The sequence below is a fragment of the Perissodus microlepis genome, chromosome 16 (assembly GCF_051167445.1).
Source record: "Perissodus microlepis isolate ML-2025 ecotype Zambia chromosome 16, ASM5116744v1, whole genome shotgun sequence".
Taxonomy (NCBI): Eukaryota; Metazoa; Chordata; class Actinopteri; order Cichliformes; family Cichlidae; genus Perissodus; species Perissodus microlepis.
In genome coordinates this window covers 17,337,485-17,360,154 of record NC_140476.1, presented here as the reverse complement: position 1 = coordinate 17,360,154, position 22,670 = coordinate 17,337,485, and the positions used below count along the sequence as shown (strand labels likewise).

At 36.2% G+C, this 22,670-nt stretch overlaps 1 protein-coding gene across 2 annotated transcripts in view; it reads left to right on the top strand.

Moving 5' to 3' along the window:
* The window catches only part of gpc6b (glypican 6b), a 79,916-nt gene that overhangs the window by 3,658 nt on the left and 53,588 nt on the right, over window positions 1-22,670 (top strand). For both annotated transcript variants that reach the window (XM_084907973.1, XM_084907972.1), the window contains exon 2: window positions 15,656-15,814. In XM_084907973.1, coding sequence (XP_084764099.1) covers window positions 15,656-15,814 — 159 coding nt within the window. The remainder of the gene's footprint in view (window positions 1-15,655; window positions 15,815-22,670) is intronic.

The following is a 22,670-nucleotide window of genomic DNA, read 5'->3' as shown; positions in this document are numbered from 1 at the left end:
GCCTGAAGGCTCAGCGAGTACAGTAATTCCACAAGACTTAACCGATGTTTCTTTCTGCCGTCCAGACCGGGCTGGAAGCTAGTATACTGTGAAGACATTTAAAATAGGAATGAACTTATGAATTGCAAAGTCTTTGGAGTGTTTGCACATCTTAAAATATGAATCACCCTCTCAGAAGACTTTAATTATATCTGTTTAATTTAATTGTAAGCAAATTAATTATATTTTGCCTCTAAAATCCACTTTTTTTATTGCTTGTTAAAGTTAAGACCTGCACTCAGTTTTATCTGCTGTCTCAGTTTCCACTCAGTCGATTACCCAATGTCTGAGACGTGGAGAGTGAGTCATATGGCAGATTGCGGGATTCAATGGAACTTCTTAGGATGTCATATACTATGCTATCATTTGACGTCCAGCTCTGTTTACTGCCAGTCAGTAGATGGAGGTGGGACAGAAATAACGGGTGGTAATATTTTATGTGATCTTTGGCTGCCTGCGCGAGGCAAATGATCTCTACTGAAGCATGTAATGTGCACAGGTCTTCTACTGTCATGTAATGGGATGGAGGGGATTAAAAAGGGCTAAATGGCAGTGCCTGCAAAGGGAATGGCCAGGTGACTTTGTTAGCCCCTGCAGCACACTCCACTGTTGCTGTGATGTATTGTGAAATTATTGCGACCTTCCTGCCAGTCACACATGTTGAAATAGATCTGGGGGTGAGGTCCTGAAAGGGATAATGGCTTCCGATGGCATGTTTTACTTTTTTTACATTTTACTCTACAAACATTGAAGTATTTGTGATAAAATTGTGGATAAATGGACTTTTGAGATCCACGGGAGTTGTTTTGTTTGTATTTGGTAGCCCAAGGCTTTGAGTGTATATGTTGCTAACGTAATGTAAATGTGTCCCACTGAGAAGCAGAGGGGGGCACTAACAGGCAAAAAAATAAATAAAAAAAATCCAAACAATCATCATTTTTCTCATGGCAGAGGGGAATTCTCGCTGTCTGCATCCCTATGTCATCAATCATACTTATGGATGCCAAAATGGCCTCATGATGGGCTCTCTCTGCGGGTGTTTCCTGTGAGAGCTGCAGGAAACACTGTGTCCTGCAAGTCTTTTAGGGTTGCAGCGCTAAAAGCATAACACCACCAGAATCAAAGTACATCAAAATAAATTTAAGAAATGGAAATTTCTAAAAGTTTTTTTATGCAGAATGCACAAAAGTACAAACTCCTGGCCCTGAAGTGGATTAACACACAGTTGTTGTTGTTTTTAAGTGTTAGCCTTATACATAAGTTTTAATACTTTATAAGCTTAACACTTAAAACAGACAAAACGTACTCCAAGTGCAACTCAATCGGTTACACAAATGTGCTGTAAATGTAAATGTGGAGACAAAAAAAAGTGAAGAGCAATGTTGCATTAGACTAAAAATGTTTCCGCTCATTTTCCACAGCAACTTCAAAATTCATAAAGCACTGAACAACAGCAAGTAGTGCAAAAAATTACTTCAACATTTTCTGCCGGAAAACATTTCTAGGAGAAATACTCAGAAATGTCAGATGACCGTACCAGTTATGAGGCTGAGGTTGCTGTGGATGCACGGGTCAAAAAAGGACTTTTATTTAAAAGGGTTTGTGTCCCCATCCATCCATCCATTTCTGTTGCTTATTTGGGTCCAGACTGTGAGAGCAGTAGCCTAAACAGAGTCACCCAGAACTTTCAGCCACTTCCTTCAGCTCTTCCAGAGACACATTAAGTTGTTTCCAAGCTAACTGACAGGTGGAGTCTCTCCATGATGAGGCCCCAAACTAACCTGGAATGATCACTCATAAATCAGCACTGACCTATCGATTTTAAACTTGGTTGTTTTAGTTTACTGTCATGGACTAGACTTGTGTGCTGTCCAGGTTGCATACTGTCGCTTGTCTCATGACAGCTGGGATAAGTTTCAGCCCCTCCACAACATTAATTTGGATAAGCCATTAAGAAGCTACTTTCAGCTGCTCCCTTATTCACAAGGGGAATCCACAGTGGGCTGCTCTGCATATTTGATTTCGTAGATTTTTACACTGGATGTCCTTCCTGATGCATCCCCCAATGCATTTATACTAAGAAACTTGATGGACTGATTTTTGTTCTCAATTTTGTTCTCCAAGAGCTAACTTAGTTGAATTTAGGGCAATACTATTTTATTAGTTAAATAGATACTTTAACAGGTTTGCCTACATTTCATAAATCATTTCAGTCGGATATGAGAAAGAACTTCTGGCAGAAAGACTTGTTTCTTGCATGTGCACAAGCAAGTCCCAACCAGGTGTCCCATTGAAAAAAAAAATCCTTTGGTGTCTGTGCTTCTTGTCACATGTTTCTCTGTTTGCTTGCCTTGTGAGTATTTATAGCACATTTCTGTATATGTTTTTGTTGAGTGTTCTTGTAGCTTATGTCTTGTAAAATTCATAAGGATTGTTTGTTTGTGCTTGTGTTGTTTATCTATTTGTGTATTGCTTATTTAAATGGAACTATTTGGATTTAAATTGGTACTGCATGTTTTATTGAACAGTTTTGTTTTCATGCATATAGTCTTTGTTTTAGCACCATCATCTTTTGATATACACAATATTTATTTAGTTGTGTGCAAGCCATTTTTTTTCTTCATATGCACTATTCAAGAGGGCTGCTTGCACAATCACCCTCATAAAGCCATGCACTGAGTTTATTGTATCTGACCAGCAGTCCAAGACCAAGTTATTTTATTCTGTCTGTCTGGAACCTACAGTTTATGCAACAATGCACTCCTCTCAGATTTTGATGAATTTTGATGTGTTTGTGTTTCTTCAGGAAGGAGGGGAACTGATGTCTTCAGGGTTACTGATATTTTTTTTTAACACCAAAAGTACTCTTTGGATAATATTTCTAAACCTAATCCTGTTTGTGACCCAAACTTTCTGTTTATTTTGTTTGTGGCCTCCAGCAGGGTTTATGTCCAACTTTCTGCTGCTCATAACTCCAGTTGTTGTATTTAACAAAAAATGAAATTATTCTAATAATAACATAAAAATATTTAAGAAATCTAAAACAAGAATAATAAATGAGTCCAGCTTTGTTATTTGACATAGAATAATTTGTTAATACACCCTACACATTTAAAAACCAAACGGGGTTCAGGTGGCAGATATTAACAATGCTGTTTGTTTGACTAATTCACAGTCCATATCATGTGAATAAGTAAATGATTGAGATATTTCCAGGTACATGTCATTTTTTATTACTATGTAGCAGAAACCTGTTCATTTTTTTCCATTTGGTTTTTTTTTTTTTTTTGTTGCAAAGTTTTAGTAAAATGTACTGGGTTATTGAAGCTTGTCCAAATGCTGTAAGGCTGGCATGCCTAGTTTATATTGCTGACACACAGCTGTTGTCGTATACATTACTAAAGGAATATGCTGCTGCCTCGGGGAATTAACATTTTCTAAACTTATTTGAAATAAATATGTGAAAAAAAATACACAGATTCTCGTGAAATGGCATTGCAATCATTGTTTAATGGTTTCAGAATCATTTGAAATGTGGACAAATGAGTTCTCCTGCAAGAAATGAATGGATGTTATTTTGATCTATTGGTTCCTGTCAACAACTGTGCAATTAAATTCTAACCTGGAGCCACAATGAAAGAGCCTTTTCATTTCTGTTTTAAGAAACTGGCATAAACACATTTTCGCTTGTCACTCATGCTGGGTTTTTTTTTCTTTTCTTTTTGACCATTATAGGCTACCATTTTGGAGATCTGTTTACACTGTTTCCTGTAGTTGACAATATTTCATTGTCTCTTTTTTTAAGACATTCACAGATCACTTTCTGAAAACAATCCTCTGGATCAGTGTGTTTTTCACTGACATTAGTATCAAAATTCTGGCGTTGGACTGCGGCGTATAGCCAGTACTTTTTCCCAACATCACATCTAACTGTCAAAACGTAGCCATCATGAAACAAAGCTAACTCGAATGCCTTGTTGCTGCTGTTGGATCTATCTTTAGCAACTTCTGTCTTGTTGACAGCGTCTGACTAGACATGATGCGTAACTGGAGTCTATAGTTGCCTTTACACTGCTCTTGAGGATAGTTCAGTGTGGTGTGTAGCAAGCCACCAATGGAAGCTATGTACTTGTGCAGCAGAGCTGTATCCTTTCCCTCTCAGGCAACCAGGCCACTGGCTAGAGGACACTTACACTGTAACAAGGTATAATGACCGGTGCCTGTATTCTAAACTGTAAACTGAGTGAAAGGTAACGATCAGTGCAGGTCTCAGGGCCTTGAGGGTCTCTAAAAAGCCACCAGGTGCTACCTGTAGTGTGTTTGTGTGCCATGCTCCACATAGCAAACTGATGCAGACAAGAGAGGCTTGCCTCCTCACTTCTCATTCTCAGGGGCTTCTAGGCATGCATAGATCGAATATCCACACTGGATTCCTCAGGCCTCCACTAGGCTTTTTATTATGCACTCCTCAATAAATGTCAAAGCTAGACATAGTGCTACATATGCTGATTATGCTGCACTTGTCATTCCTAAATGTGCCGTACACGGTATTAGGGAAATCCATACATTAATTTTAACTGTAATGATATTGGTGTACTTTGCTGAAGGGTATATGGTACATAAATATCCCCCAGCTATTACCCTCAAGGTCAAACATATTTTTTTTATTGCATATGTATAGTAATATATTTATTCTTGTCAAAAATTTTTGTAAAGATGAGTCTAGTCCTTGTCATGATTTACTTGTATCGAATTTCCTTATTAATGCTTGTGTTTTTTTTTGTTTTTTAAAATTATTATTATTTTGTAAAATGTCATAAAGTGGTTAAAAAATGCACACTATATTCCCCACTGAAAAGTGGGTACAGTTTTGCATTATATTTGAGAAATTCTCATGTCTAAAAAGCTGGAGGAACTTTTGCTTCAATCACTTAAAATTACTGAAAAAAACTCTAGTAGGCAACAGTTCAATTGTTAATCTGAAACTGTAGTCATCTCCAATCTTCCCAGAAACCAGATGAGCAGGAGTTTTATGTTAAAATTTCAGGTTAAAGCCCAGTTTCACAAACAATCTGTTAGAAAAAAATATTTATATAAATGTGGAAAACCCATCTCTTCACAAGTTTTCCAAAGCCTTTAAAAAAACAGGTTTTTTCTCCACTCCTATATTTCTTTCCTGAAAAATATTTTTTATAGTACATTTAAAAACATTTCAATATGAAAAGCTATACCTTTGAGTCAACGTTTGGCTGTTTTATCACGCACGCAGCCTTGCACATGGCATGTTGCAGAGGAATAGTTTGACATATTCAAAAAAAAAAATATATATATATATACTGACACATTTGCTAGGAGTATGAAACCGCTCCAACATCTTTATTCCTGTCCTTTTTCCCTTCACGCTGACTCTCCTGAGGATGAAGAATACCATCATACCATTGTACTGTGCTGCTTTTATTGTAGACTGTTTTATGTCAGTGAGAATTCATTTCCTCTTGAACCTGTCCTCATTCACCCAAGGACATATACCCCTCTGTATCAGCATCCCCCAGTTATTTAAAACATGAACATGCCTTTCATAATAACTTCTGACATGACCCAAAATGTGATAGGAATAATTTCATTCAATTTTTGATTGATGCAAGTTCCAACTTGAGCAAGAAACTTGGCTATTCTGCACACAAAACCCTCTAGAGACGTTATTAAAAGTGTGAAGGTGTGTGGAATACAGCGATTTAAAGATCCATGATGATGTTTATATTCAATGAATATCTCTTGTTATATAGTTCCTGACGATATGATCTTGTCTTGTCAAAGTCTGATTACTCATTGGTTAAGGGGCCTGTTTCGGTGTGATGTAGAGAAAGTGGGATGAAGCAGAATGCATATTACATTGAAATTACCAGTATGCATGCCTTGGGTGTCTAGGTGGCATAGGCCATCAGCTAACATTTGCTGACATTTAGCTAATGTCCTATTCTTTCAGAGATCCAAGGCACTTAACATACATAGTTTGAGTGTAACAGGCATTTGGTTTCTGCTTCATTGTTCGAATGGTGATTTACAGCAACCTTTAAGTCTAACCTATTGATTTACTTTTAATAAGAAGGTGAAACAAGTGAGCTAACTAGATTTGGTTGGGATCACATCTAATGAGCCCCTTACAACATATCTCTTCCATATATGATGCTCATGAGACAAGAAGATAACCTATCACATTCATTTATTCATATGTTATCCACCCACTCACTTTCTTTTTATTCTTTTTTTTTTTAACTCATTGTTGATTCATACCTCCTGAGACATCACAGTAATCAGGGTTATTAATTTGCAGCATCTTGTGCATTGAGTTTGTACTTTGCACTTAACATGATTGTAATAAAAAATGACCACATGGGCAGTCAAAATCTTTGGTCTAAATTTGCAAAAAGATACCTCAGACAAAACAGAATTGCTTAGACTCGAAGGTGTGAAGAAGCAGTTTATTTAGATTAGGAGGGATTTTGGATTTAAAATGGCTTCAATATTTTAGTGCAGAATTGAATAGTTGACAGCTCTTCCAGTCTTGGATGGATTTTTGCTTGGATTAAACCACCTAAGGAAATGGCAGATCACAATAAGTGGAGCAGAAATTTATGAAATTGAAAAGAATTTGCTTTATTCCATTTGTCTTATGCCATGGTGAGTTGTATTGGCCTGAATCTAATCAAACTTACACACAATGATCACCTAATGGGTTTTTACCCAAATGGTGATCAAGGTCATATTTGTTGTTTTACTGACGTTTTTTCTGTTTTCATAAAAATCGTTACTCTCAGAGCATTGGTCAGATTTCAGCTAATCTTGCAAGCAATGTTCACCAAAAGCTTCTTCACCATAACTGTTTTGTTTTTTTAACATAGACTCATGGCCATGATTTGCAGTTTTACAAAATTTAATTTCTGGTGTATTAAACAATATTTAATTTTAATTGTTTGGCAAAGTTGTTAACATAGGATTCTCAGTGTTGATAAATTTTGCACAAAATGATGAAAAACTTTGTTAAATACCAAACGACGGAATCGATGTGATTTAGCTCTGCCACATATGCTGCATATCACTCGCATTCTGTTAGATGGAGATGATCATTATCTTATTGGTCATGATCGTCACCACTGAAATATGGACTTCGTTTCACTATTATGCTATCATCTGGTCAATGGTGTGACATACAGAATTTCATTTGTCTAATGGCTGTGGCTGCTACTGATCATATACTCGTGAACTCAAGCAGTTTCATTGATGAACAAGATTAATTTGCTGTGGATATATAAGCCTCCTTAACTTCTCAGTGGATTTTAATTCACACTTTGCAAAACATCCAACAAATGACAAGAATATCTATTGCTTCTCTCTGTATTTCAGTCATTAACCTGTGAATTATGATGGACAGTGAGCCAGATTAGCTAATGTGTCCTGTATCTGCAATAACGAAGTATATTAACTCTTTTTTTTAAAAATGATAACTTGCTTAACATGGGGGAATAGCAAATATCAGATAGGATTTATATTAGCAACAATTGTTTTAAAAGAACTAAACATTTAAAGATAACTTGCCAGAAATTCAAACTTATTTTAACTCTTAATTCCTGTTGGATGTTTTGATTTGACAAAGAAGAAGTTGCAGTGACACAAGCATTCCTGATCTCATTAGGGCTGAGCGTGTCTTTGAGTGTGAATCCATTAAAAGTTTGTCAGGCGGAACCATGGGACACAGCAGATGGCAGAGCACATATGCTCTGGGTCTCTTTGGCCAGGTACACTGAGGAATACTTCAGAGAGTTGGCCTACCTTTGCTTGTGTAACAGGAACTTAGACACTTTAAAACAACATGAGTCATACGTTGAATTGCAGCATTTCAGTTTGTGATGTCTAACTTTTCTAAAAGCACGTTCTCGTTTTGCTTAAAGCCATGTCAAAGTGTAATTGTGTGATAATTGCATCTTCTTTATATCTTCTCTTGCCTGTGCCCTTCTTAGATAAGTTATAAAGGAAGTAAACAATGTCATTGTATATGTTTGTACAAGGAAAAAAAACTACATTTTTGCAGGCAAAGTTTAATTGTGTGAGATGCTAGTGAGCTATATTTGATACAAGGTTGAAGTGAGTTGAAACAGATCTTCAGTATGAAGAGTAATGTATTAAAATGATAAGTTGCTGCATCTCTAGTCATTGCATGGGGAACCATTTTGGACTTTTGATCTGAACACTACATAAAATTGGTCTTTATCAGAGACATAGAGCTTACGTAGGTGTGACTTGAGCAGCAATGATGGGTTTTGACAGGCACCTGTGGAGGTGTTCTGAACAGTAAACAAGGACAACAGGTGCCTTAAGGTATCGCTTTGCTTACCAGTAGAAAGTAAGTAAGCATACAACGTGCAAATATGTAAAACAGATTTAGATAAACAACTGCACTTCTGTCATGTAGGATTATCACACATTAAACCTGCTAAAGACTGCAAAATATATCATAAACATGTTGTACGTGCCTGGCAGAGAAGTTTTGTAAAATGGGAACCCATCTCAGCAGGACGAATGTAGAATTTGAATATCTTCATAGAGCTTCATTAGCACTGATAATAAGGTAGCTAAATTGACTGACACCCCATTTGGTTACAGACACTGAGTGACATGATATAATTATGACTTATGATGACAGCTTGAGTAGGTGTTAATAAATCTGTGTGCATGAATAAACCTATCTCATTATAACTCAACTGTATATTTTTACCAGGTTTGATGCGTGGCGCAGCACAACTGACAGCCATGTACAGTGCTGTGAAAAAGGATTTGCCCCCTTTCTGATAACTTACTTTTTCAGTATTTGTTCATCTTAAATGTTTCAGATCATCAAGTGGATTTTAATATTAGACAAAGATAACCTGAATAAATACAAAATGCCATTTTTGATGATTGCATTTATTAAGGATAAAAAACAATTCAAACTTACCTATATAAATTCAGTACTCCTCCCCTAAACCTAATAACTGGTTGGGCCACCCTTGGCAGTAAGAACTGCAATCAAGCATTTGCAATAGCTGACAATGAGTCTTTCACATCAGTGTGGAGGAATTTTGGTGCACTATCTTTGCCATATTGGAGGGTTTTTGAGAATAAACAGCCTTTTTAAGGTTATACCAAAGCAACACAATCTTGTTTGATACTGGACTTTGACTAGTCCACTCCAAAAACTTAAGTTATTATTTTATTTTATGTATTTAGCCGTTCAGAGGTGGACTTACTGCCATGTTCAATTATTGTCCTGCCACATAGCTAGAGTGTGCTTGAGCTTCAGGTTAGAAATTGATGGTGGGACATTCTCCTACGGGATTTTCTGGTAGAAAGCAGAATTCATGGATTCATCAGTTAGGTCCGGTCTTCCAGGTCTCGAAACACCAAAGCAGCCCCAGACCATCACACTACCACCAACATGTTCGACTGGTGTGATGTTCTTTTAATGAAATACTGTGTTAGTTTTATGCCTTTTTATGTGGTGTAACGAGACTCAAACCTTCCAAAAAGTTCAACCTTTGTCATTGTCTCACTTGTCTCATTAGTCTCAGAATATTTCTCCAAAAGTCTTGGAGATGTTTTTTGGGAAATGTGAGATGAGCCGTTTGGGGGAGGGGTTGGGGGGGATGCTGACCTTAAGTAAGATAAGTGAGGCCTGCATTCCCTTGGGTGGTGTTTGAGGGTTTTTTTTGTTATCTCCTGGATGAGTTGCCATTGCACTCTTGTATTAATTGGAGTGATTTCTGTAGGCGAGCCACAACTGTTCCAAATATTCTCCATTTGTGTATAATGGCTCTCAGCGTGGTTCACTGGAGTCTTAAACTAAAATAAATATGCATAGAAGTGAGAAATCAGGAATGGGGAAATACTTTTTCATGGCACTGTATGTATGTCTTGTATTTTCTGCTGTTCTTATGTCCGTGTGATTAGGATCTGCTTCTTGTTAATTAGCAACAATTGTTCTTCTTGTCTGCACGTTAAATACAGTCTGGTCCCATGGCTAGATGCAAAGTGAAGTACTGCATCCTCCCGTTAGCCCCAGAAAAACAGAGGTTAGGTGTTGAGCTTGTACAGCGAGGTTAGTCAGGGACAAGCCTCTTTGGTTCACCCACCCTGTCCACTTAATATTAACTGACTTGCCAAAGACCAGCTTTGGCTATTAGAGGGAAATAATTCTCCTTCAGCTGCTGAAGTATGGCTTCTTCGAAATTGTACACAGCTTTATTTGGAATTCATACTTGTTACCTTACCAGCCAAAAGTAAACAAAACCCCCCATCTGCATGAGATTTGGCTCAGTGCAGAGGCTGTCCCGAAGCTGTGCTAACATGTTTACTGGAAGAACATTTTCATTTTCACAACTGTTTCCAAAAACAGCCCTCATGGGTCACAATAATATTCTATTTTTCTCTGTGAAATAAGGGACAAGGATTGATAGAAAAGCGGACAAAGAATGTGAAACTCCATTACAGCACACATCTAAATCTGAAGGACAGCGACATTACAAAAATGAATTTAATGGCAAGTTTCTGCATGTTTCTGTATATGTGTGTGAGGGACTCGGAGAACCATAGATTTAACACAAAATATAACAATACGAAGTCAGTGAGTGGCTTCCACCTCACCACCTCATACTAGTAACACCATATAATATTAGTAAACATTTACATTAGTGAAGTGTTAATTCATCACTTATAAAGGATAAATCCTATATTAATAGACATTAGCATGTAATTCATAAACACAGATAAGAATGTTTCAGTGTTGATCTATAAGTTCACATAGAACATGTTTAATGACACTATTTTACATTTATAAATATGTATGGTTAAAGTATGCTTAATTGTGTAAATGTGTTAATAGAGGTTTTATAAATACTTAATTTTTTATAATCCATAGTTAATGCAAGCAGTTTTAAGTAGGTTATTTTGTGTCACCTAAAGTGAAATAAGGGAAGTATGCCTTAAAATGCATTTACAAGTGAAACTGAAAGGACAGCAAGTAGTACCTCAAGATTCAAAAGTCTGTTATGTTAGCAGCAGAAAGTAAATGACACAGTTGTACACAGCGCAACAGAAACACGGGGCAAAGGTTGGCACAGAAAACTCAAAAGAGAACAAAACCTAAAAGTTTTATTTCAAATTTCAATTCCTGTAATGCAGTAAATATAACATCAAGTTCTGTTATCATAATGTGAATAGAAAGGCTAATATAAAATGCAATACAATGTAATTTGCCATTTACATTTTAACTGGATAAAATTTGCTTCATTTAGTCAATTAATGTCTCGCAGCAGACTGCAGACCAGCACACGCCTCATCTGTAACACGACATAAGAGTCACTGGCATGCATGATGTAAGTTTCTGACTGATCTGATTTTGATGGGTGACAAAGAAAAATTTTTTTTTCCCAATAACAGTTACTTCGTAATATTTATTCATTTGTAATAATTCTTGGGGAAATGGCTGTGACTGCAAGAGGAGCTCAGCTATTTGAAAAAAGCTGAGTGATTTTTCACACAACAATGCAAATTACCATTCAAAGTAATATTGCAGTAAGTTTACTGTACATGCCACTGTCTGAAAGACAGAACTGTCAACTCACATCTACTGTAATGATTTCAGCTGAGGACAGGATTCTATTTTTCTAACCAGAGACCAACACATCTGCTAGAATCTAACAAGATATTAAGTTAACACCTTTTTTTTTCTTTAAACACAGATTTTAAAAGTGCAGCAGAGCATAGTGAAATCCAATTACAATGTCAATCAACTATGTGAAGGGGACATCTTTCTTTTGTAAAGATCTTGTGATGCTGAAATCTTTATTTTATCCTGTTTTGTTCACTGCAGATGGAATGAAGTTGATTTAAAAAAGAAACAGTATTTTGTGTATCATTTTGGAAAGCATCCTCATTTTAGCTGCAGTGCCTAAAACTTTTTTAGTTTGCAGATATAAAATGGATAATGGGCTCAAATGAAAATCTAACCACTAGGCTCTGGAACTGAATTCTTACAATAATCTCTGGTATTTGTGTTCACAGTGATAGCTGTGTTCTGCTAACTGGCCCTTTTATTTGATTTAGGGAAGGAATAGAGAAAAAAAACTGCTGTATTGGTAAATTTAATGTGGAAATCGAGCTGATGGTTTAAGTATTTTGATGCTGTTGACAACGTATCTTAAAAAATAATAACGCATGTTTACATCACACAAGAGTGGGGTTTTTTTCTGTTGTAAAAGAACTGTCTGGCCCATACTCCATCCTTTGTGTGGCTAATGTGTGTGTGGTCTGTGCTCCTGTAGATAGATTATCTGTGAAGCTACAGGGCTGTTTTAACCTTGACTAGGAAGGTCATGGCACTTTGCTGAGTGGTGAAGTCCCCTGAAAGCTCCTTCCCATATGTTGATGTACGACAGGTTTATTTTTAAGTGATGTTTCACTCTGTTGAGACTGCTGGAGCACACAGTAGGGTTGTTGTGTCAAGATGTATTTTTTCCCTCTTCTTGACATATCTGATAAGAAGGCTGCACTGGAAACACAGGACTCGGTTGTATGATGCTATTACCATCTATCTTGCAGGGTCTTTTTAACAATGGTGTGTAGTAATGAAGACTTTTGATCCATGTTTTTGTTTATTTGTTGATATCACCTGCTATTTAGTCAATACAGGCCTGAAAACTGAATGAAAAGAGGTAAAGTGAGTGAGGCATTCAATTCTAAGAATGAATTTCACAAGTAAGGTTTCCATAAGTCTCTTTCCTTGCAGCTCTTAGACTGTTGTTTGATTATACCGTGTTCAAATATTTACATTCTGGCATTTATCTGTGCTGTTCTGTTATTTTCACAACATGTTCACATCGTGTTCTTTTTTTTATCAGTACCATAAAATAAAATTATCTTAAAATGGAGCAATTCAGTTGCTGATGTAATAATTACATGGAAGTTAAATATTCAGCGTGGTGGTTATATTTTACATGGGAGGTTAAAAAGCTACTCCTTGCTTTAGCAAATACATGCCCACAAACAAACACACACCCATGGTGAAACTGTGAAACTGATGAAACACTTAACAGTGGATTCTCATACCCTGTAGATAGTTTCTCTTTACACTATGTTCCTTGTGTGGCTATTTCATACAAACTAAGTAAAGTAATGTTGGTTTCTTGAGCATGGATGTTTATTCTTAACCTTGAGATCGTGGTTAAGTGTAACTACATCTCCATTTGTATGCTTTAAAAAGAAACTGCCTCTGTTGTGATAGCAGCTACAGTGAATTACATTGTAATAATACTGTATCTACTTTCAAAAATAGTGGCTGTGAAACGCTGTGAAAGCACCAGAAAAATGCAGCTTTTGTTGATTCTTACTTTGTCACACTTTGTTCTCACTAGGTGCGGGAGTGGGCCTTAAAATTATATCACAATCTTTCAAGAAAATTTGGGATAACCTGTGGTTGTGATGTTTCATTATTAAATCATGACCGGTTTACATTGTTATAGCATTTAATGTGAATGGTTACAACATTGTTGGACAAACACCAGAAGCCACCAATTCTTTTTTTTTTTCTTTTTTGTCTTTTTGATGAAAGTAGGTTCTGTCGTAATTTTACTGATGTGACTGAGCCACACAAGTAAAAGTTCCGAATTAGGAGGTAGCTTTGTCAAGCTAAGCTAATGTTGTCCTCTTGTTTGTAGTGTTCCCCAAGTATTTCAGTTTATTTGATAAAATAGGTACAATACTTGCTTTCCCCTGTATCGATACAAGTGCAAACAAAATGAATACCCTTTTCAATCCTTCTTTTCCAATGAGCTAATGTCAAATGAGCTAATGAAACACTTCCTAATTTGAAGTGGGAATTTATTAAAACCCCAACAGCAAAGCAGCATTATAGCATAATAATAGTGAGACGGTATATTTACAGAAGATTATTCTATCCCTGGAATGATGTATCTTTGGCCAGGTTTAATGATGGTGAAGCTAAATGTTGTTTTTACCTTTAATGGGAATAATTGACAGTTGACAGTAAAGTATTGTACTTTGTTGGAAGTTGCTGAAATGGCCTTTTTACTTAATCGTGGTTGGAGGCTGAGACGAAGCTCTTGCTGTCAGACATATCTGGTCTTTGCTTATTGTTGTGAACATATAGGGAATATATACGCATGGTAGTGCTATATCTTTGACATCATGGTATGACACTTATATATTATGAATATGTGCCATATCATATTATCACAGACGATATAATGTGGCACAGCCCCAGTCGTCACCTTTCTGCAGGTATTACTTGATCTGGTTTGAGCTGTAAAGGCTACACAGCACATTCTTGTTGGTATTCTAATGGCATTAAAGTATGCTTAAAATCCTAGTTATGAATGTTTCTATGAAACACGTTCTGTTCTAGACTGAATCTTTCATTATCTGTGTCTGTCTTAATATGGCTGCTTGGGGAAATGAAGTGATGTAGGTCATTAACGTGATATTCCACTCAGAATTTTTACAATTATGTAATGTGCAAAGGAATATTTTAAAACTATGGAGTATCTGATTTAACTTTAATAAGCCCTTGTCAATTAAAGCACTTAGTGTCTCTCAGACAAATGAGAAACCCCATAAACAACCAGTCAGACCTCGCCAGCAATGACAAAAACATAGTAACAATAGTACTGGTTTATCCTTTAAATAGGTTAAAAAACAACTAATGCTTAAGCAGGGGGAATTTTGCATTAGAGCATGTGAAGTCTAAACTTTTCTCATTGTTGGTCCTTTTAATTGGATGGGACTTGTTACTCTGGTAACCAAAAAAGCTTCTTTTTACTTAATAGTTTTTGATGCAAAGGTGTGGCTTTGCTTCAAAAGTTGAACCACTTTAGCCTTACTGCTTCCTTGGGTAGTTTGTGGAGACAGAAGATTGTCCAGGTAGCCCTTCAGAGAATTTGACACCTTGTAGCTCCTCATCTGATTTTTAGGGGTAAGCTGTAACATGTTAGAGTGCAACATTGTTTCAACCACCATGATTTTATATTCATGTGCTACCATTGGAACATATCACTATCACCACAATATCGCCTTAAATAGCTACAGATTCTCAGTTGTCCTGTTTTTAAAATTTAACTAAGCCAATGATGTTTGGTCATTGAGTTTTTAAAAATATGGCATCAGAAGATACAGTAGTTTAAAAAAAAATGCTCCAACATTATTTAACCTAGTAACACCTAGTTTATCATATGTGATACATGAGTTTTCTTGAATTTCTCAGACTTCTACAGCATCAATGTAATTTTTCTTTTACCCTCCTCCCAAAAAAACCCAACTAACTAAATTGCACAATACATTTTAAGCAATAAATTACAAAAAAACAAAAAAAACAAAAACAAAATAACAATATTTACAAAATACAAATAATAACAATGCTAATAATAATAATAATTTGCAGGCAATTTTTTCATGGTTCAGGCTTTAATGTTTTAAGCTTTGGTCATTACATTGGTTTACAGTGCCTATATGTAGCCTACGTTTTGGTTTGGAGAGAAAAATATAGCTTTTTGTGTGTCATTTTTTGCAGGGACACATCTTCGTGTATGTCTTCAGGGAAACACATGTTGCACCGAGGAAATGGAGGACAGATTTGGCCAACAGAGTAAACAAGACTTTGAGAATCTGGTTGATGAAATGAGTCACACACTGAGAAGCACCTTTGTTTCGAGACATAAAAGATTTGATGGTAAGTCCTCTTTGCTTAATGCTTTAAGGTAATTATTTTTTTCTTATTTTTTTTTTCTTTTAAAAATTGTTTTAATAGTCAGTCACTAGAGAACAAGTGCTGCGAAAAGGAAAACCAAAGGCTTGGGACTGTACGTGTTAATTTGAAAGGGTTTACTCCAGTTCTTTAGCTCTCCTCCCTGAAGAGGAGACGAGATGTGAAAATCTCATTAATATGCCTTGGAGTGGAGAAACCTCTTGCTGGATTAGACAAACATGGCTACTTGCGCTGAAGATTGACAGCTTCAACAGCAGCACAAAGCCAGCTTCTGCATTATTAAGGTAGTCCCATTGTGACTTTCTTGACCACTACATGTTTAATAAGTTTTTGTATGGGACGAGATGTGCTCATTACTGAACCAAGCCTCACTCTGCCTCTCTACTTGTCCCTGTTGGTGTTCTTCTCTATGGGGTCAGCTCCTTCTAGTTACAATTTAATGAGAAATAATAATCCTTTCAACTCTCACAAGACCATGTGGTTAGCAACAGCTTATCACTGTGGACAATGGTGACAGGTAGAAGAGGTGGAGAAGTGTAGCCACCTGTCAACACTGTCATTAAAATAATAATAATAATAATAATAATAATAATAATTATTATTATTATTATTATTATTATTATTATTATTATCAAAATGCTAATATTAGTAAAATAGTTGTTATTATTTAGAAATCCAACATAATGCCTTTCATTACATAGATATCTTTAAAGATTAAAGACTTATTTTTATCTCCAAAGAATTGATGGGCCAAAAATTTCCATGTATAAAAGTTGATTAAAGAATATCTAAGAATATTAGATTGTAATGGTTATTGGTAGTACTTAAACCTTAGCAAATACAGTATATGCTCACACTATACAAAAACATGTTATTAGGTACACTTTGTCAGTACTGGGCTTGACCTCCGTTTATCTTCAGAACTGCCTACAAGGTGCTGGAAACGATCCTCAGAGTTTTTGGTTCATATTGACATAATAACATCACTCAGTCGCTGCAGATTTGTTGGCTGTGCTTCCAGCATGGGAATCTGTCAATCCAACACAGTACAGTGAACTCACTGTAATGTTCAAGAAACCATTTTGAGATGATTTTGAACTTTGTGACATGACATGTTGTCCTGCTGAAAGTAGGCACCAGAAAATATACTGTGGTCCAAAAGGGATAGACCTAGTCAGCAACAATACTCAGGCAGGCTGTGGTGTTTAAAGGATGCTAAGTTGGTAATTAATGGCCCAAAGTGTACCAAAATGGCATTAAACACACCATTACACCACTGCCATTAGCCTGATCCATTGATACAGGGCAGGATGGATCCAGATTTTCATGTTATTGGCTTCATGTTCTGATCTAGACTCATTGGACAAGGCAGCATTTTCTTTTATTGACCAATTTTAATGAGCTAATGGGTATTAGCTTCATTGTCCTTTTCTTAGTTGACAATAGTGTCACCCGGTGTGGTCTTCTACTGCTATTTGCTTTAAGGTGCTATCTCTGACCCCAGCTGGTGGTGGCAGATGGTGCCCTTCCTTGAGAATGGTTTTGGGGTTAGGGAGTTTCTCCTTCCCACTGTCACTCATCAGTGCTCAAAGGGGGTCATTGATTGTTGGGATTTTCTCTGTTTTCCTTGTATTATTGTAGGGTCTTTATCTTAAGATATAACTGTTGTGATTTGGCACTATTCATAAATAGCACTGTTGAGAAATTGAATTGAATTGATTCACCTTTCCACCTCATTCTGATGCTTATTTGAAATTCAGCAGTCTTGATCATGTCTACATCCCCAAATAGGAGTGGGCAACATAGCCTTAAAATGATTTCAAGATATTTAAAGAAATAATGATATTTATGATGATATGCAGAGAAAATAAATACTAAAAATATGTGACTGATGCCTGCAGGCATTACCTTTTTATCCTTCTTTTCCAGCAAGTACAGAAGCGTGCAGAACATTGTAACATAATACAACAAAAAAATCTAACCACCACAGTATTTTCCATCCACAGTTAACTCTTCTCATCATGTGGAGTGTAACCACTTAGTGCTCCAGTGATACTCCATTGAATCATTTGTTTCACACCACTGTATCTAAAACACCAGATGATTCTTGTTGCAGTTAAGGATGTTAATATATTGTGTCTGTTACTGTGAAGAATAATTAAAGCTGCTTGCAGCCACGTCTGGCAACCTTGACTAAAATAAAGGAAGTGTCTTTGGTAGTAGTACAAGCAAACTTCCCCATAGGGGTAAAAACTGCATAAAAAGAGACTTAAAAGAAATGCAGAAACTAAAAGGTGCAAAATAATAATATAAAAATAACAAAAAATATATATATACAAATAAAATTTTTTTTGCCATTAAAGGCATAACAAATTAAGGCTTAAGCAATCTATAGTAAAAGCCCATTCAGTATGCCTCTTAAATAACTTTGACATAAATTATCTGCTACCGTGCATGCAGGACTACATGCACAGGTCCTGGGTCTTCAACGTAAATGGCAAAACTCCAAGTTAATTTTGAGTTTTATGTTCAGGTCGAGCATTTTTTAGGTGCGTTCCTCTGTTCTTGACAGCACTACTTGACTATTTGTCTTAATATATGAATTTAACTGTAAAGCAGCAGTCTCTTTGAAATTTGAATGTCCAGGGATCACAAAGTCAGAATTAGTCTCAGAATTAAAAATTGTTGTTGAGTATTTATTTTACTACCATGAGTGCAGCCATCGAACTGATGCTACACAACTTGTGTTTGTTGTCATGCCTGCCATAGATGCACAGGAAACAGCTAGAAAACAGAGTAAGCACAACATTGATAATAAGGACAATTTTAACAACTATGCATCCTAATAGACTTAAAATATATGCTAAACTAAAGTCACCGACATCACTATTAATTACTTGCTGTATAATATGTTAATGTCCACTAAATGCATGTAAATTACAACATGGGTAAAGCCTAATTTCTCAAAAGAGAGAGAGTAATTATCTAAAAAAGTTTATTCAAGTAAAGATTGAAAGCATGCATTGTAATATTTTGCGACTGGAATGTATTCAAAGTCAACAATGGATATTGGTTGAGTGATTTAAGTGTGCAATTTAATATTCAGCAGTCAATGTCATGTCGTTCTGTCTTCATTCTTTTCAAAATATTCAACATATTATATGAAACTAATGCTATTGGGTTACAGCATGCTACTCTCAGATGATTCCACTGGTGCCCAGAAACTCAATGTCACAATGATGTCTGTTTATTTATTTATTTTTTTCCAGGAATACACTTCTTGAGCCCACATGTGATTCCTGGAAGCATGCATAAATAAATAAGTGTTATTTTGATCATCCCCTGTCAAGATGGTGAATATCATGAGGAAGGGAAATGGGGTTTGTCCAGCAGCACTTAGATGCATGACTCCGGGCACCCCTTGTTCTCGTGGGGTTTGCGGCCACTCTCCATAATTTCATTAGAGTCAAAGCAAATGCTGTATGCAGGTTTTTGAAGGAGACTGTGTGTCGGATGAGGGTCTTTACTGATAAACCGTTTAGGAAATCTGAGATATTGTTTGCTAAATTAAAAATTTTCCCTTACTGTTTGTTTATGTAATCAAGTTAACTAGATGATTTAACTAGCAGATCAGCTGCTCAGGCACATAAAAAAAACTTGTTTTATAACGATCGTATAATTTCTCCGTGTTCCCAGAGGTGCGCTTATTCATTATGAAGTATTACCTAAATAACAAGATACTGAACCAAAGAATATAGTTAAAGATCCAAACAATAAAGAGCTTTTAGTTCACTTGAATGCCCTTTTTCTATCTTTTCAGAGCTTTGCTTTAGGTTTCCGCCTACAGAGAGTCGGTGTATTTGAATATTTTTTTCATTTTATGCAGACTGTGATGATGGTTACTGTAGCAGATAGTAGTTGGGCAGCCCACACATTCCTGACACCACAGCCTATGTGTCACAATAAGAGGGTACGGTCTCAACTATGCCAAGACTCATCCACTCTGAAATGTCTGCAACAGCTCAGGGGCACGGTACACTTGTATCTAAAAGAGAAACAATATCATCGGTGCCAAACGTGCAGCAGAATTCCTGTAATTTAGTAATAAATGGCATTATTATAATATTATAATATTCACTATAATCCATAAAATAAGACCAGAGAAAATAACTGGTCTAAGAAACCAGACAAAGCAAATGCTAGCACAGAGAGTTCTTTTTTATCTCACTCATTAAAGTCCAACATCAGGGTTTGTAATTGTTAATCAATTCTTGGCCCTGCTGACCACAAACACCATGGTGCTGAGCATCCTAGCAGAATATTAATGTGGTCCATCCTGTGCAATTTATCCAATACGAACGGCCTCACACATTGTGTGTGGTACCCATTGATATCAGTTGTATTGTCACAGCGTTGTTAAATTTTTACCGTTATATATAAAAATGTAAACTGTATTTTTATGCAGTCAGTGTTGAGGTGCCCTTGACCAAAGCACTTAACCCAAAAAGACTCCTGAGAAAGTGCCAACCATATAAAACAGTACTGTGTGGGCAGCAAACAGGTGTGGTTATGTGACTAGATGACTAGATCTTCTCTGTACCTGAGATTCTGCCAGAGGCCTCTTTCTCTTTATTTCTCATAGGGAATTTTTGATCTCATTTCTCTAATATTGTAGGGTCCTACTACAGTACAAAGAGTATAGATGACATGACATGAGTGTACAGATGAATTGTGAACTGGCACTATATAAATAAAATAAAATAACATGAAAATACTGCAGTATGTCTGCTTCTTAAGTTATGACGTATCTATCTTCTGAAAGTACTATCAAAGTTTCTGGTGTCTAAGTGTTGAGTATTTGTTATTTTTGGTTATAAAAATAAATAGATAAAAATTGTTATTCTAGCCCCATACAGCTTTTTAGTAGCCCATTTTTAATAGCACACCTTTAACTAAGCTTTAAAAACTCAATACACACCACAACCCCAGGGGTCCTAGTTCTCCAGACACTGATATTTTAAAGCATCAATAGTCCATTCTCTGCCTGGCAAACTTTTTTGGTATTGACATTAAACTTAGGATACTTCTTTGTAGGAAATTGCTCAATAATGTCTTCATTACTTATATTCTGTTGTGGATGCTTCTATGACATCATCCATTTTTGCCAGCTAGACAACTCCCCACCCCCTCATGTGATGTCCCTCTCAATCAGGCATTAACCCTTTAAAACCGGTCAGAGCGGGCACGCTCCGTTTTGCGTAACTATTTTTAAATCCCGGTAGCTCTGCAACCACGTAAGCTAGCGCAATAATTTTTTTTGCATATGAAACCGGAGGAGTTGTACTTACATCTTATGCCATCAGCTTGTCCTAGGTCACAGTTTCCTTCCACATATAGCTTTGCAAAAACTGCATAAAAAGCACTTGCAGCAGCAAAAACATAATATTCCAGAAACACGCTGATCCGATCAGCTGTTCATAACACTTCCTACGTCCATCAGCACGAACTATCGCATGTCCGCCATGACCTGCCCGAAACCGGAAGTGACGTCATTTTTGCGGAAATGTAGTTTTTTACCATCAAGGCCTCATGAGCTTATGCTGGTGTTTTTAAAAGTTATGTTTGACTTTATGACTTTCTGTGTCGTTTCTGGGATGCTTAGGACTCATATTGCACTGCTGGAAATAGTTTATTTTGATGCATATGCTGCTTTTTTGCAAATTTGCACTATAATATTTATTTTCGTTTTTCCTGCAGTGTATAGAAATTGGTGTATTTCAAAAATAAAACTATGAAGACACTCAAAATAAATTTCCTGTGGTGGGAAACTATTTTGTGCAACTTTTTTGTATTTACAGTTTTGAGGGATAAGCCTCTTAAATTTCTCTAACTAGAAATATATGTTAAAAAAACAAAAATGATTTTCAATTTTTTTGTAGTTTATTGCACTTTTTTGCAATTTATGTAATTACTATACACTTAATGCATGCATATTATTAAAATTAGGCTGTAGTGGTTGTATTGATGTATAGCAACTTGAAATGCTCCCAAAAATGGCACTACAGCATGTAAAAAATATAATATAAGCTCTGGCGGACTTGGTTCTATGGTAGGTCTTAAAGGGTTAAGTATACTCCTTATGTTTACTATTAATAAAGACAATTTAACCTTCAGCCTAATGCTTTTTGGGTGAAGGTTAAATTGAAAGACAATACTGCGCCTGGGGTAGCTGGTAAGTATATTTGAGAAAACTATGCTGATCCTCTGTTAGATTTATAAGTCTTTAGACCCTTTGACTTCGTCATAATTTAAAGTCATCCCTTCGTGTTTGCTTTTGGCATCTGAATTCAGATGTCTCTGTTTTGTCAGGCAAGAAAATACGTCTTTTACATGGAAATGTCTTCAAGTGCAGTTCTGATCAGCAAAGTTTCTAGTCAATTTAGAAATACAAAAAAAGAAAAAGAAAAAGAAATAGAAATTGCTCTTTAATGCATTTAAATCATGCAACATTTTATATGACCTTATGTTAGAGTCCATATGTCAAATCCCTGTTAACGTCTATGAGCTAGCACGCTAACTAAAGGGTTTGATACAGTAACTTAAAAAATGAAGAATAATCCCCTGACATTTAATAACATTAGACCTTAGATGATATATTTGTCTTCAATTGGGTTATCATTTACCTTTTTCTTATTTTATTGATAAGAGCACAGGGTGACCATAAAAGACTGGCCATAAAAATTAACGTAGAGAAATGGAGACATAAACGATCAACCTGTCATGTTCTCTACAGCAGCATAGCACTCAGAGCAGCGCTCTA